Consider the following 16,851-nt stretch of genomic DNA (forward strand, 5'->3'; position numbering starts at 1 on the left):
GGAAGAGTACCTTCTGTCCCTGGGTGAAGTGTCACAAAAACAGCTGGTTTGAACAGTCTGAGATGGAAGGCTCACCACCTCCATTTACATCCTCACAGAAGCCAGACTTTATCTGGCGGTCACTGGCCCATCTTGCTGAAAGCTGGTATGGGGGTTGGGAGGTGGGGAGAAGCAGCTATAACAGAGTCCTCAGGCTGATTCTGAATCTGCACCATGAAAGAATGAAACTTTCCAAGAATCTTTACAGCCTGATTTATGAATTCAGTCTCAGGGAAGCAAATATACACAGGACTAGAGTATAATGATGCTTTTAGAATTACAAGAAGAAAAGGAAATGGGTCACATTTATTTTGCTTCTCTCCCCAATGTTTTAGGACAGAAGCAATGTCTGGCATAGTGATGAAGAGTAATAATAAGCATCATAAATGCTACGTCTATTTGAGAAGACCTCCATCTGGTAGCCTTCCTGCAAATCACTTCCCTAAGGAGGAGATAAGCTCTGCCCTGCCACGAGGGGCTGAGCCCTGCAAGTTCAGGCTGCTGCAGCTGGTGCCCACAGAGGGGAGGGGCAGAGGCCTGCCTCCCAGGGCCCAGGAATGGATGGAAAGGGCTGAGTGCCCTCTCAGTCTCTCTAATTAAAAACTGCCATATGCTTAGGGCAGGCTCACCAATGTGTTTTTTACTACAGGTCTGGGCTGCTTAGCTCATCTGCTTACAAGCAAAGTGCTCTTCAGCGTGCTTATTAAAAGCGCAGGTTTATGCTTGGGCCCATTCTGATTCTGTCGTTCTGGGGCCAGGCTGAGCAGGAACCTGCATTTATAATCAGCACTCCTGGAGGTTCTGAGGAGCCTGGTCCCCAGGCCACACTTTGAGAACCAGTAGCTTAACCCAATATTTTTCCAACTGGGGCCACTGGGTGCATTCCTGAGAGTTCTACAGAGAGAATTTTTACATTTTATACCTTTATTTTGATGATAATTTTTCAAATGTTAAGATCATTCTGGATCATTTGGATGACAATTTGATAACCAAACCAAACACTAAAGCGCAAGCCTTCCACTGAAGTGTTTACAATCAGGTTGTACTTTTAACTTTGTTACAGGCTGATGAGTCTTTACTCAGATCCAGACGGAATTTGAATGTTCACACCAAAATGAGGCCTGAATGGTATCTTTTCAGGACAGGAAGGAAAGGGAAGAGAAGGAAAGGAGAAGATTTTGACAAAGAACATCAATGTATTGTATTTGGGGCACCTATGGGATGTCCACTCGTCACTGGGGAAAAGGGTATGGAGCGCAGAAGAGACTTCTCCAAAACCAGCGAGCTGGGAGGTGCTACACAGACAGCGGTGGCTGAAAACAGAAATGAGGGACTGGAAGGAAGGTAGCAAGAGATTGGAAAGGAGGTCAGAGAGTAAGGAGAAACCCAGAAAAGAGAAACTTCAGAGAGATAAGGGAGGAAAATGTTCTGAGAAAAGAACAATGTCCGTGTGAGTGGGTACTGTCTCGGATTTTACTGTCAAATGAAATAAGTTACAAAACAGTCTGTTCAATATGCTATCACCTGTGCAATAAATTGTGTATGCCTGCACACTTCAAAAAATGTCTGAAAGGAACAAATACAGCAACCAAAGCAAAACAAAAGTCTGGGGTTATCTCTGAGAATTAGCAACAAGAGGGTACAATAGGGGAACCTTAACTTTTTATTTTGCACCATTTTGTACAGTTTAAATTTATTATTATGAACATATTACTTTCTCACTAATATTTTAAGAACTGGTCAGCAGTATGACATTACATTATCTGAGCGGACAAGGAAGCTGAGACTCAAATGAGGCCATTTGGGCAGCAAGAAGGTTGTCATTGGTGACTTTTACCAGAATGGTTTCAGGTAGGAATGTGGAAGCTGACCCAGCCCTAGCCTGAAACGCTGCTTCTCCAGCTTTAATATGCATGTACCAACCGCCTGGGGGTCTTCATTAAAATGCAGATTCTGACCCAGTAGGTCTGGGTGGAGTCTGAGATTTTTAACAGGCTCCCTCCCACATGATAACCACATGGCTGGTCCAGCACCACTGTTTTGAGTTGCAAGATCGTCAGAATACAGGAAATGGGAATGCGAAGAGACCACTATTTCCCCAAAAGTACTCCCTAGAAGACTAACCCCGAGGCATGCTCTAATAAAAAAGATTCACAATCAAATGGTTTGGTAAGTACCACACATCCCTCCTGACGCTACTACATTAAGTATTAGTGATTTCCTGAGGAAGTCTGCTGTCTTTTCACTCAGATGCTCCTAACAGTTAGAGCTAACCTTGCAGCAATGAAAACTTATCTTTATTGTCAGATTCTGAAGTTCATAGGGCCACCTGGAAGGTCTGAGGGAAGAGAATTACAGGGCAGCACGAGCTCAGGGGTGCACAGAGTCGGGAAACTGGAATACGACAAATTGCATTTTGTCTCCAGTACAACAGCAACAGAAGTCTCTGAAAGGCAAGAAATCTCCAAAATAAACCTTTTAGGGCATGTGCACCAGTCAAGCCTGATGCTCCTTTACAATACCTGCTACGATACTACCAGGTATTTGCTAAACCTTTTTCTAATGATTTATGGACCTTTCTAAAACTTAGCCCCGCATCAGCAGTAAGACTCCCAGCCACAGGAATGAGCATTCTTGTGAATACCTGAACTTGAATGTATCTATCAGTGGCTTCACTGAGCAAGAACAGGAAACACAGAAGCTAACTTGACCTCGCTGCCGAAAGGAGTTCTTCCTGCTTGACATGAGCATAATCCTACTGTCTACTGACAGTGATTAAAATCAACCTGGGGAGGGTGGGCTGCACTGATGGCCTCACCTGCTGAGATGGAACCTCAGAGCTCAAATAACCTGGTGGTGGCGCCGAGTCATCATCCGCCCAGGACCTCCAGTGCTTGGCTGCCCGGGAACGGCCTTGTAGACCAGTGATGGCGAGCCTATGACACGCTTGTCAGAGGTGACACGCAAACTCATTTTTTTGGTTGATTTTTCTTTGCTAAATGGCATTTAAATATATAAAATAAATATCAAAAATATAAATCTTTGTTTTACTATGGTTGAAAACATCAAAAAATTTCTATATGTGACACGGCACCAGAGTTAAGTTAGGGTTTTTCAAAATGCTGACACGCCGAGCTCAAAAGGTTCGCCATCACTGTTGTAGACTCTCTTCATAGGCACCGCACTGAGCAGCACGTTTCCGTGGGAGCCTGGATTTCAAAGGAAGCCTTGGTGCGGAAGAGAGCAGAGGCTATTCACCCTGCATGCCTTCGTCCTTTGAAAAGGCTGCCATCTCTCCTCCCTAATGTCTGAACTTGGCAGTAGAGGTTCAAGCCACATGGGGCAACTTGCACAGGATTAGAATGACACCAGAATTGGCCAGAAAGGATGGCCTGACACCTCACATTCACATGTGAGGTTTTCCATGGCCTTAGCTCTTCATTGGGTGTCTGGTCACTCAGTCAGTCCCAGCTCCCATTCTTGCCTCTCAGATTTACTAGGGAGGGAAACAGGCCCTCAGATTTATTTACTTTTAGGGATAAATATATTTGAACAGCACTGTCACGTGGTGTCTATTTCAGGGACACTAGTTAGGAAAACACATGCCTGTTACAGTCCAGTGACATGCACTCAAGCTGGACTGTGTCAGGATGGCAGGGTACCGCTGGTTGTTCGTGCTAATGCTGTTTCGTGAGGCTCCCATCACAGAGTGGTGGCAAAAGAAGCCAAATTAGTTTTAATAGTCACCTAACAAATGCACATTCCCTCTGTTAACTCTGTTATCAAATAACCTCCCTATCTACAATAAATATATTTTAAACTCACAGGGAAGAGGTATTTGGGAAATCAAGGAGTCACTTCTATTGGCCCTCACACGATGCCATGTGACTAAGCCCTCAGCCACCATGCAATTGCATGACTGTTTTACCGCATTCCTCTAGGTTTGCTTTATTATGTCCCTCTAGGTTTCTCCATTCCAATGTGCTAATTTTAAAGAATTTAGGAGCCAGCTTCCAACCTATAATGAGAAAGACTTTGCACTCTATTCTTATATGAAGCACTTTAATTGCTACTAACATCACTGAAGTCAGTGTATACACAGGAAGAAGGGTGTACCCTCGAAATCATTTATCCCCTAAAGGCAAAATACTTCTAAAGAAACAAAAAGCAGAGGAGATAAGTAGGAGAGGGGGATCATGAAAAATGTTGTGCTTTAGGGTTTGTTTTAAAGTGCTACCTGGGTGTTCTCCACCCAGGAGCTGGGAAGAGGTTCTCTACCTTCACTTGACTGCCCATTAACTAGACTGTCTAGGGTAGCGTGGGCAAACTACGGCCCGCGGGCCGGATCCGGCCCATTTGAAATGAATAAAACTAAAAAAAAAAAAAAAAAACCGTACCCTTTTATGTAATGATGTTTACTTTGAATTTATATTAGTTCACACAAACACCCCATCCATGCTTTTGTTCCGGCCCTCCGGTCCAGTTTAAGAACCCATTGTGGCCCTCGAGTCAAAAAGTTTGCCCACCCCTGGTCTAGGGCCTAATTTATTGATCTAATTCTGATTCCTCTGCTGAATTCTATAATGAAATCAGATGTGGTGGATGATTTTGGAAGAAGAATACCCTCAACACATACAATGTCTGGAACATAAAATAATGGCTTATCTTTTCCTGCATTTGAAAACATCCAGATTTCTCAGGGTAAACTATCATGGCCAAGTTAAAAGATTCTAAGTTATAAGTGACCTTAAAAATTATTTAGTGACCTTAGGTCTTGCTTAGAGACAAGAGAGACTCTGGATCCAACTCTGGTCCCTGTCTTCCCTGACTAGCTGGGAAAAAACCTTATCAAGGCCCAAATCCCTTGTTCCTTGATAAGAGAAAGAAGGGCGGCAGAGACCCACTTGGCCCATGTAAGAAACAAGCTTGGCTGGCTAAAGGGGTGTGCTAATGGGAGGTTCCAGTACCCAGAGGGGCTGTGGCCACTCCCCATCATCGGCAGGGTAGGAAATTGGAAATGAGCTGGAGTATGACACAAAGCCAGCCCTTCCTGAGACAGGAGACCCAGCCCTGGGAAGGAAGGAAGGGTGCATTGGCTCCATTCAGGAGATCTTGGAGGATGCTCATCGCTGAGGAGGCTGGGGTTCAGCCAGCTCAGGGCACTGCTCCGCGTGAGTGAGGGTTCTGCCACCGAGGCCCAGCTGTGACTCTGAATTCTCTCCTCTCCCCCCCATCCTCCTGGCCTTGTGCTCGGGCTCTGCTCGCCTGTTTGACCAACTAGGACATGACTACGGGGTTGAGCCAGAACCACCCTGTGCTGAATCCACCCCCCCACCCTCACCCCCCAACACCCAGGGAAAGCACAACTACGCAGACAGGCTGCTTCAACCAGGAAAGCTGCCACTTTACCTTTTTGCTTATTGAAAAACAGCAGCGGGGGCGCGATGCCAGGACCCCGGGGCCCAGGGCTCTCTGCGGCCTCGGGAGTTTCTTTGGAACTCGCTGCCTCTGCAGGTGTCTGCGGCACCACGGGCTCCTGGGGCGCGGGCGCTCCGTCTCCGTCTCCGGAGGGCAGCTCCTGGCCAGTTCGGGCGACCGCCGAGGGGAACTTAAGGAAGGGGCCCTGCTCGGCCAGGCCCGGCTGGCTGGGCGCGCGCTGCTCGGCCCGGGCCCCCGGCTCCTCCCGGATGGCATCCAGGGCGCCCGGCTTCATCGGGGGCGAGTCCTGCTCCCGCTTGGGGCTCTCCTCCGAGGCCGAGGACGCATCGCACGACTCGATGATGAGCTCACTGTCCAGCTCGGCCTCGCGCTCCTCCCTCAGGATGCTGTACTGGATGGACGGCGAGGCCGGCGAAGGTGGCGGGCCGCCCACGTGGCCGAAGGTCACGTAACCGGAGGCCAGCGCATCCTCAGCGGCCAGCGGGTCCTCGGACACCAGCTCGATCTCTGAGTCCCCTGACTCTGCACTGCTGGCCTCGTGGTCCAAGGGGCTGGGGATGGTGGGCCGCCCGGACCTGGCCTTGACCTCGGGCCTGTCGGCCACGTGGCCCGCCGGCTGCGGGCTCTCAGATGTTTCATAGGATAACCCCTTCGCTTCTTTAATGGCAGTGATCAGCTCATCCTCGGAGATGCTGCCTTTCCCCTGGGATTCTGCAGCAGATGGTTCTGTCGTCCCACAGAGCGAAGGAGAGCGGAAGAGGCGCGCACACACATGGACAGACAGATGGACAGGGAGAAGAAATAAAACAAAGTTTTATTATTGCTTGAGAAACACATAGCTTATTAGCACAAAAATATCTGTTTCTAGGGCTATGCTGGAAAGACAGGCCACCTGACCTAAAAGGCGAATGACCGTTAAGGCCCAATTAATCAGGGTTTCACACACCTATCTATCTCAACCTGGCTGTTTAAAAAGTGACCCAGCAACTTCCTAGCAGCAGCAGCACCTCGGTTGTTTTTCCTGTTTCCACATGACCCAGACTCTAGAAGTCATTGATTTTGGTATCTGATTAATTCTCCCAGGGAAGTTTTCCAATGTCACAGATTTCATTAGTTAACCTGGTGGACATAACCCTTTAATTTGGCCCACCGCTATCAACAGATCTGAAAACCACCCAGGATTCCTTGTCCACTGTTGTTTGTGTTCAGTTCTTGAAGCAAACAAAGAAAGCTGATTGAGATCCTAGGGTACAACTTGATCTCTGAGCTTTATATTTACCATAAGAAACAATCATTTTACTCTTTTTTAGTAAAAAGTGTAACTAGATTTTGCCCCTTCCAGAGAGCACAATCCCAGTGGGTTTCGAAGGGTGGAGCCCACCTCTACTCTTCGCCCTCTCTTCACCTCCTCATGAGAAGCACAGAACCCGAGAGTGCCCCGGCCCCCTGGTATGAATGCCTGGCTGCTACCTGGTGTCTATCCAGATGGGCTGAAAACCTTGGCAATCTTGCCTATATCTCTGTCCCTTCGGATCACCATGACAATAGTTTCAGGAACTTGGTTTTCCCTTGCCCTATAGCAGGATTTTCAGAATATCCTAGACCAGTGATGGTGAACCCATGACATGTCAGAGGTGACACGCGAACTCATTTTTGGTTGATTTTTCTTTGTTAAATGGCATTTAAATATATAAAATAAATATAAAAAATATGTCTTTATTTTACTATGGTTGCAAACATCAAAAAATTTCTATATGTGACACGGCACCAGAGTTAAGTTAGGGTTTTTCAAAATGCTGATACGCCGAGCTCAAAAGTTTCACCATCACTGTCCTAGACAGTGGCCTCTGGCCCTTCTAGGAGCAAGAACTACTTGGGAATGATGGCTAAGGGGTAATGGATTTTTTTTGGGGGGGGGGGGTAATGAAAATGCTCTAAAATTTATTATGGTGATAGATACACACTTCTGTGAATAGACAAAAAGCTATTAAAATGTAAATGGGCACATTGTATGCTATGTGGATTATATCTCAATAAAAAGAAAAAGAGATGGAAGGAGGCTTTTCCCCTGAATTAGCACTTATAGAACTGCCTGACCTATATTATACTGTACTATAAGTGAGAAGTAACTTTATATATGTTAAGCCACTGATTTGGGAATTTATCTGAATCTAAATGAATGCACCCCTTTAGTCTGGATTCTGCTCTAACTGCTTGCCTAAATTCACTGATCACGTTCAGATCATTTTTGAGTTCTGACCCATTAAGAGGATACTGCAATCCTTGAGGGAGGAATTATGACAACCTAATGAGTTGTGGTGGCCATAGGGATAGAAAAAACTGGACAATTAAAGAAACACTGAAGAGAGAAAAACCACAGACTCAGTGTCTGACTCATGTGGTGGGTGAGGAAAAAATGGGGTGTCAGAGATCACTCAGAAAAGGTGAACCTGGGTGAGTAAAATGAATAGGAATTACCTACCCAGAAACATGGAAGTCAGAACAGTGAGCTGTTTTGATGGCACAGAGGGAGAAAATTCTGATCTTAGACCTCTTCCCTTCCCGTGGCTCATACTAGTCCAGTTTCTCCCGTTGGAAGCCTCTGTCTGACCATCTAACCTGCAGGCTGACCAAACTCCAGCTTGTTCAACGTTCCTAGGAGACCTCAAAGCAGGTAGGCAGGGCCCTGGGTTACAAATGGCCCTGCAGGGCAGTTCATCCTGGGTGCAAGCCAGCCTGGGAATGGGTCCTTCAGGAAACAGGTTTGTGCTGGCTCATCCTGCACAACCGGAAGCCCCGGGTGGTTTGTATTTGTGTGATGATTTGATTAATGTCTGTCTCTTCACCTCCCCCAATCTCCCTGACCCCAAACTGAAAGCACCCACTGAGGGCAAAGGGCAGCCAAGGTATTTTTGTTCAAAATCAGATCTCCAGCACCTAGTGCAGTGCCTGGCACTCAGAAAGTACTGATAAATAGAGCTCATTTGAGGACTAGCTCAAATCTTTAGAACACTGGTTATTAATTAGGTGTAAGGCTCAAAACGGCCCTCAGAAATTCTGACTTGTAGAAGGAAGTCTGGGTGGGGTCCCCACATCTGCCTTTTGTAACCACTCACTACAAAAGTGATTCCAGTAGTCACCTCCAGTTAGGGTTGGCAGATTTCGCAAACAAAAATGCAAGACACCCAGTTAAATTTGAATATCAGCTAAAAAATGACTTTTTATTAATATAAGTGTGTCCCATGAAATTTGAGTTTTTATTTGGCAACCCTACCTACCTCCAATTGAAAACCACGTGTTAGAGCATTCAGAAAAGAAGGCTCAAGGATCTTGCTTCATTTACTCAAGAGTTGTTTTTTTTTATTGTTTAAGGTATTACAAATAGTAATACATATGTCTCCTTTTTTTCCCCATTGACTTCCCCCCTGCCTCCTTCCTTCCTCCCCCTTCCCCCCCCCCCCCCCCAGTGTCTTGCGTCTATTGGTTGTCCTTATATCAGTGGTTCTCAACCTGTGGGTCGCGACCCTTTCACAGGGGTTGCCTAAGACCATCGGAAAACACATATATAATTACATATTGTTTTGTGATTAATCACTATGCCTTAATTATGTTCAATTTGTAACAATGAAATTGGGGGTCACCACAACATGAGGAACTGTATTAAAGGGTCGCAGCATTAGAAAGGTTGAGAACCACTGGCTTATATGCATGTATACAAGTCCTTCGGTTGATCTCTTACTCAAGAGTAAGGATGTTATTAGACAACTGTGGGGTGTGGGAGGAAGGGGCCTGATGGGTTTCATCTTGGGCAAGTAAAGGTACTACTTTTAAAAGAATTCATCCTTCTTATGAGTCAAAAGGAACTAAATAGATCGTGTAGACATTGCCCTCCATTCTTTTTTTTTTTTTTTAATATATTTTTATCGATTAAAGAGAGAAACATCAATGACCAGGATCAAACCTCGACCTTCTGGTTCACAGGTTGACGCTCAACCACTGAGCCACGCAGGCTGGGCTGCCCTCCATTTTTAATGGCAACTAAAATTTAACAAAGTGCTGGGAGGAACCTGGGAAAATTTTAGACCAAAAGAGAAGTTTTCCTACTCTCATTTAAAACCTTATGGGAGTTTAGCTAAGATACTCGTTGTTATGTGTCAAGACTAACACAGCAAAGCTGGAAACAGTCAATAAAAATAATAAAATAGAATCTAGAAACTGAGGAGGTTAGAACCACCCTACCTGGGAAGATGTGTTTGCGGCTGCTGCTAATAAGGACGATATGATTAAGAAGGATAAAAGGAAACATGAACATGGCCAGTTTACCAAGTTGCAGTTGCCAGTGTCCAACTGTGAATGATGCTGCCATTTCGGTGTCCCCTTTGCTGCTGGCTGACTCTCCCCTCATCACTCAGAGGGATCCTCTGAAAACACGAGTCTAATCCTGCCGCTCTCACCTTCCTTCTCCCCACTCCAGCGACAGTGACTTTCCAGTGCAACTTGAACACACAGGACATTCCCAGCTGCAGCTTCTTCACTGGCTGTCCTTCCTCAGCTATCTACCTGGCTTGCCCCCTCATCCCATTCAGGTCTCTGCTCAAAGCCACCAGCAAAGCGAAGCCTTTCCTCACCTCACCACCTCCCCATCCCTCTCTTTCACTATATCTTGTTTTATTTTTCTTCATAACCATTGTAACTACCTAATGCTATATTATATATTCATTTACGTGTGCAAGTCTTCCCAACTAGAACGCAAGCTCCATGCAGGCAGCAATCTTGTGCTTCATCATAGACCCCCCAGTGCTGATGGTACAATGCCTGGAGTAAATGGTTAATGTATATTTGTTGAATGAATGATGGTACTTCCCAGCTTAAACCCTCCGATGGTTTCCCATTGCATTTGGAACAACATCCAAATTCCTTATCCTAGTACATGAAGCCGTGAATAATCTAGGCCCCGCCTACCTTTCCAACTCAGTTCTATTCCATACTTCTTCCTTACTCCTTTACACCGTCTTCCATAATTCAGCCTTGGGGCCTGTGCATTTGCTATCCTCCGTTCCTGGGCCCCTCTCTTTGAATTGTGGGGTCCTTCTCCTCATTCAGATCTCAGATCACATGTCGCATTCTCAGAGAGGCCATCCCTGACCCCTCACACCCAACACGCTATCATTCTTTATAGCACTCACACTCCATAAACACTACCTATTTATGTGTTTCTTTTTATTGTTTCCTCTCACTAGCAGGTAAATTCCATGAGCATAGGGATTCATAAATCTTGTACTGCAATTTGTCCGGTGTCCCGCACGTGTCTGACATAGAGAAGTCACTCAGTAAGTATTTTTTAAATAAAAGAATGAATTTTGAAAATGAGTAGGAGAATCACAGACCTCCTCAATGCAAGGAAATAGCAACAGTAATTTTCAAAGAGTTAAAATTAAAATTGGCCCTGGCCAGTTTTGCTCAGTGGATAGAGTGTTGCAGCCAGAGGACTGAAGGGTCCAGGGTTTGATTCCGGGCAAGGGCATGTGCCTCAGTTGCAGGCTCAATCCCCAACCATGGCCAGGGTGCATGCGGGAGGCACCTGATCGATGTGTCTTTCTCACATAGATGTTTCATGTTTCTTTCTCTCTGTCTCTCCCTCTCCTTTCCACTCTCTCTAAAAATCAATGGAAAAATATCCTTAGGTGAGGATTAACAAAGAAAAGAAAAGAAAATTAAAATTGATTTACCTTTTATTTCTCCTTTCTTTTTAAGGGAAGCTGGGTGCTTTAATGACGACCTCTGGATTATTGGCCTCTCTGAGGCTAATACCTCAAAGAAAATCCATGACCACCAAAACAAGCTCTAGGTGTGTGTGTCAAACAATATGGTGCCCATGGGTCAATGGGCTGGTGCATCAGGGAAATTATGATTTATCTAAAATGCCTCACTTGTACTTTTGACTGATATTTGCTGAGAAGAAACTTTCAATATTTAAAAATGTAAGAATTGTTGCCTCTGTACCTCAGTGTATAATTATTTAGCAAGATGAAAACAGTTATGCTGGAGGAAGTTACAAAAGGAAATAGTCTACTAGAATTGAAGAAAATATATTAGACTCCCTGCTTAAGCTTCAGGGTCTGTGACTGAAATTGTTCTAAATTAGAATTTCTCCTGATTCATGATTCACATAATTAGAAATATTCCCCAGAATTGGTGATTTTCTTATTTATTACACAATGATATAAACAGAACTTTTTTTGTTTAGAATGTTTTCCTTTCCCTCAATTTCTATGTAGGATCTTATGTAATTCTTGGTATTTGCCTTATCTGTTGGCACTGGAAATGGCAGAGTGACCCATGACCCAACAGATGTAATAAAGCCCAAATTGTCCAGTGTCTATGGGTAGAGTGGCATATGATGTCAGGGACTCACAAGTTGAGAAGGGGGTTAGGCTAAACTTTTGGGATAAAAAGAATAAGGAGAAAGGTCTCAATGACAAGCTGATTCCTTCTATCTCTTCTATTAATTTTATTCTTACCTGTTGTTTTATGACTCAGATATTATGATGTAGAGGATGGGTGAAGAGAGGAGCTGAACATGGGAGAGAGCTGTGCAATGGGATAAGGGACTTTCTCTTTCTTGAATAAACCTTGCTTAGGATGTTTATTTGGAGAAACTACAGAGAAAAACATTGCCCTAACCCCATGCCGTCAACTGGGCAACTCAAGATCATAAAACTCTAAGGTCATGTGAGCCATATCTGTTTTCGTTTTCTCTTGAAGTTTCTCCAGATGGTTATTAAAAAATGAAAATTCTATAATAATAACTAATGAACACTGATCAAGTCTTTATCACTAACTTTGTAAACTTCAATTTGTACATGAGGCATGTGCCATGTAAGTGGACTTATATGCACTGGGGTAGTTCACTCTTTCTTAAGGACTGGCTGAAGTTCTTCTAGACCGACCACCAAGCAACCCTGGAGCTCTGTAAAAGACAGCTAGTAATGTAGCTTCCATCTTCAGAGCATCCATATCTTTATCTCATGGAATAGGATTGTACGGTGCATTGCCAGAAAGACTACAAGGAGGCTTTGAGACCCAGTTATGTCCCTATCTCGTGTTGTAGGCTGAGGCAACTCACATCTAATACACTGAGGGCCTCAGCTTCCTTATTTGTCATCACAACCAAATCTTAATTTATATTTTATGGAAAATTCACTGTACCCTCATACCTCCTGTCCTTGTACCTTCTCTGATTAGAAGGCCGCCCCTCCCCTTTACCTGTTTATTTCCTCCTGCTCTTTTAAGAGTCACTGCAGGTGCCAGTTCACCGGGGGAGCTGTTGGACCCTGCTGCTCCTCAACACTCTATGTTTTCCTCTCTCAGAATACAAATCACACCAGAGTCTATTTTCTTGGTCAATTGCCCCACTAGAGGGCAGGCACCGATTTATGTTTGTTTTTTAAAATTCTGTCATCAGTACTTAGTAGAGTGACTGACCAAAAGAACATGTGTGCAAAGTGTTTGTTGAGTGAGTGAATAAATTTGAAAATCAGGGACTTGGCGCAGTGGATTTTTAAGACCCCCTGGAACTTTATAGTTGAATGAGTCTGAGGTAAGGTTGGGGAAGGGGAGGAATTGATGCTAAATCTTTAGGGAAATAGGATAGTAGGGACTTCCATTAAATCCACTTCGTTCTAACGCTTGGACTTACTGCAGTATCAGGGTGTAGAGCAATCATTCCTAATCCTGCGGTTTGGGATCCATTTTAAGAGTTCAGTGGAAGCTCATTCATCTGAGGTGCTGAAAATCACTTTTTATAAATCACTTTTTAGGTTTGTAAATCACTTTTGGGTAGGGTCAGAATGCCAGCCACTAGAAACAGGGAAAGATTCTAGGCCCTCAAACTGTCCTCTTCATCCTGATGCCTCATGGGCACCCACACACAAGATGGAGATACACATAGGATGGAAATGCATATATGATGGGAGATGCACGGGGTGAGGTGGGGGAGCTCCTGCTACCACTCTGGCCTTTTCCAGGTAGAGGTGTCCCCCTTTGTACTGAGAGTATGTATTAAGTGTGGTTTTAACACCCTGCCTGAGCCAGAGTAGAAAAACATTCAAGTTGAATAAAATCACAACCTAGGGGATTTCAAACTTTTAAAAATTCTATCCACTGCAGACCCGGGGTCCAGGGTTTGATTCTGGTCAAGAGCATATGCCCAGGTTGTGGGCTCAGTCCCCAGTGCAGGAGGCAGCCAATCAATGATTTCCTCACATCATTGATGTTTCTATCTCTCTCCTCCTTCCCCTTCCTTAGGATAAACTGAGAGCGGCAGTTTATTCTACTGAAATCAATAAAAATATTTTTTTAAAAAAAATTCTATCCAAATAAATCCTTTAGTTTAAAAAATAAAATTGTATGCAGATCTTCAATACATTAAAAGATAAAAATGACAGTGCTGAGATTTAAGGGGGAGGAGAGAAGTACTCTTTGGTAAGTTACCTCTCATTGTCCATGACCCCCCAAAAGAGTGAGGCTCACTCCCCACTCATTGTACAGACTTGGAGCTGGGGCCCTGCCCAAGTTAACCCAGCGGATCTCAGGGGAACAGCCAAGATGCTCACCACATGATGCCTCCAGGATGTCTGGGAGGAAAGCTGCCCTAGAAGTAGGTGGTACCTCCCTCTCTGCTGTGAACGGCAGACCCACAGGAGGATTTAATGTTCCCAGTGTGTCATTCTTTCCCCTCAATAGAAGAAAGAAACATTACAAAGCAAATCTGATAGGACTTTAACATCTATCTCAAATCTCAGCCTTTGTACGTGGGCACAAGACTGGAAAAGTTGGGTGTTAATTAAATAAGTAAAGTTGAGACTTGACTGCAATTCTTGATTCCTTAATATTCAGATTTCCATGTGCTGGGTCTTCCCAAGGTAGGGAATACAATTTCCTTACCTGTTCCGAAAGACGGAGGAGTGATGGATTCTGGGCTGTCATCTTCAGGCTCTGAGACGGTGACAGTAGGGACTGTGTCAGGACTCGGTTTCAGACAGATAGCTTGCTTCTCGGGGGTCTTCTCTTGGGTAGCAGCTCCAGCAGAAGGCTCAGTGTCAGTCAGCGTGATTTTGATGGGGGCAGTGACCAGGGAGGCTCGATGGTGCTCCTCAGAGAGGTCATCTATATAAGGAGCAAATGTTGATTCTTCAAATAAATGGTCCTTGAGGATCTTTCCCTCCACGGGAGCTGCTTTCTCTGGTTCACGGGCCTTTTCCGATTTTATTGCGATTTCAGTGTCCTTATTCTTAAAGTCAAAGTCTTTTTCTTCCAACTTGGGGTGATGTTGCTCCTGATAGCTCACCTCCTCGGGCCTGGTTATGTCAATGTACTTGTAAGCTTCTGCTTTCATCTGGTCCAGGGGGTCTGCTAAGATCTTGTTCACTTCGGTGGACTCTGCAGGAGTCATCTCTATTCCAGAATCAGAACTAAATAAGCCCCGAGGCTCCGTCCCAGGCACATCTGGTAAGGAGGGCCCAGAGGTACTCAGCTCCTCAGGGCTCTCTGATGTGGTGATGTGGCCATTTTCTTTCTGAAGAATTCCAGTGAAATATGTGGAATCCTCCTGAGGTGGGTAACAGATGTCGGAAATCAGAGATGTGTAGCACGCTCCTTCCCCATCCTTTGATGCTGTTGAAAAGGGATGATCCATGGCACGGGAGACATCTGCCACACCTAGGAACCAAAACAGCAGCAGACGGTGAGTGGGCACTGGGCTGCAATCTTCTCTCCTGCCTAACCCACCACCCACCCCTGCCCTGTGGAGACACAGCATCCTGTCTCCTCCACATCTCGGGGTTCCCTCTCAGCACCAGCATGTTCATTTCTCTTGTCTCCCTGAGAGCCCCCAGCACCGGTGTGTCCCCTGCAGCTGACTACAGAGGCTCACACAGCTGCCATGGCCAGAGAAGTTGGGGACAGATCCCAGAGGACCAGAAAGTTGCTTTTCAACATCAACTACCTCAATACACAGTGACTTGGTCTTACTTAGTATTATTCAACAGAAGCCCTCTTTGTATCTAAAGCATTTATGACTCTTTAAGCTGAGGTGGAAATGTAGGCTAATTCAGGTCTGAAAGTGCAACAATGGGATAGTCGACTGGGGAGAGGGGCTGCTGTTGGACTCAGAGCTGGAAGAGGCCCCAGGAGACCCTCTCTTTCACCCCTTCCTTTAGGGACTCCTGCCCCACCTGGATGGGTGCCATCCCTTCTCTTTTTAAAGGTCCTCAGAGAAAGGGACTCCTAGTTTTCCGATGGGCTCATCCCAAAGTGGTATCACCTTAATGGTGCTCTTCCTTATTTCTTCAGTTTTCTCATTTTGTTTCACTCTCATTCACTCATCTATTGCCCATTCTTCGCCTTCCAGTGATACTCACAACGCGCCCCCCCCACCGCCCCCCCGGGATTTCTTAGTTCCACTGGTGGTGCTAAGGACAAAACAGATTTCCAAGTTGGAGTCTAAAGAATGTTTTCACCTGCCCTTCATTCTACTCATAAACCAGCCAAAAGTTCATTAGTAGGCAGAAGAGGAAAACCCTCTATTAATTTTCTTGCCTGTGAAATGTGATAAGGAAGAAAACTAATAATGTTTATTGAGGTGTTGCTATATGCTAAGCAGTTGGATTTTACCTAATTCTTACAACTATTTTATAAATTAAGCCCCACACTCTCAACATAAAAGCACATCACACACACACACACACACACACACACACACACACACACACACACACAGACAAACACACGCAAAGAATATTCCAGATTAGGGCACCAACTCATAAAAGTAATAAAAGTAGTAGCTGTAATAAAATAGTAATAGCTAATATTTGAGTGTTTGCTGTGTGCCAGACATAATTCCAAGCTTTTTATTAATATTGACTCATTTAATAATCATAGTCATCTTAGGAGATTGGTACTATTAGCTTCATTTCACAGATGAGGAAACTGAGGAACAGAGAGGCTACGTACCTCACCTAAGATCGCACACATAGAAAGCAACACAGCCAGGATTCAAACCCCAGTAGTCTAGAAGTCAGGAAACTTCCCCTCATGCCCTGTGCACCTTCTTAAAATCAGTTTGTGACATTTATTTTTTTCCAGTGATTTTGAATCTAGTACTAGCATTATCACAAGTAAACTTAACTTTTGCATTTTCCTAGCTGTTTTCTTGGTTATACGAGTCATTGTTTGTCTAAGGCAGTGGTTCTCAACCTTCCTAATGCCACGACCCTTTAATACAGTTCCTCATGTTGTGGTGACCCCAACCATAAAATTATTTTCGTTGCTACTTCATAACTGTAATTTTGCTACTGTTAGGAATCATAATGT

At 44.8% G+C, this 16,851-nt stretch overlaps 1 protein-coding gene across 1 annotated transcript in view; it reads right to left on the minus strand.

Annotated features, from left to right (window-relative positions):
- The window catches only part of RTN1 (reticulon 1), a 184,885-nt gene that overhangs the window by 76,597 nt on the left and 91,437 nt on the right, over positions 1–16,851 (minus strand). The window contains exons 2-3 of the mRNA XM_036309028.1: positions 14,425–15,198; positions 5,449–6,204 (exon numbers count right to left, since the gene is read on the minus strand). Of these exons, the coding sequence (XP_036164921.1) occupies positions 5,449–6,204; positions 14,425–15,198 (1,530 nt within the window). The remainder of the gene's footprint in view (positions 1–5,448; positions 6,205–14,424; positions 15,199–16,851) is intronic.

The sequence above is a fragment of the Myotis myotis genome, unplaced genomic scaffold (genome assembly GCF_014108235.1).
Source record: "Myotis myotis isolate mMyoMyo1 unplaced genomic scaffold, mMyoMyo1.p scaffold_m19_p_1, whole genome shotgun sequence".
Classification (NCBI taxonomy): domain Eukaryota; kingdom Metazoa; phylum Chordata; class Mammalia; order Chiroptera; family Vespertilionidae; genus Myotis; species Myotis myotis.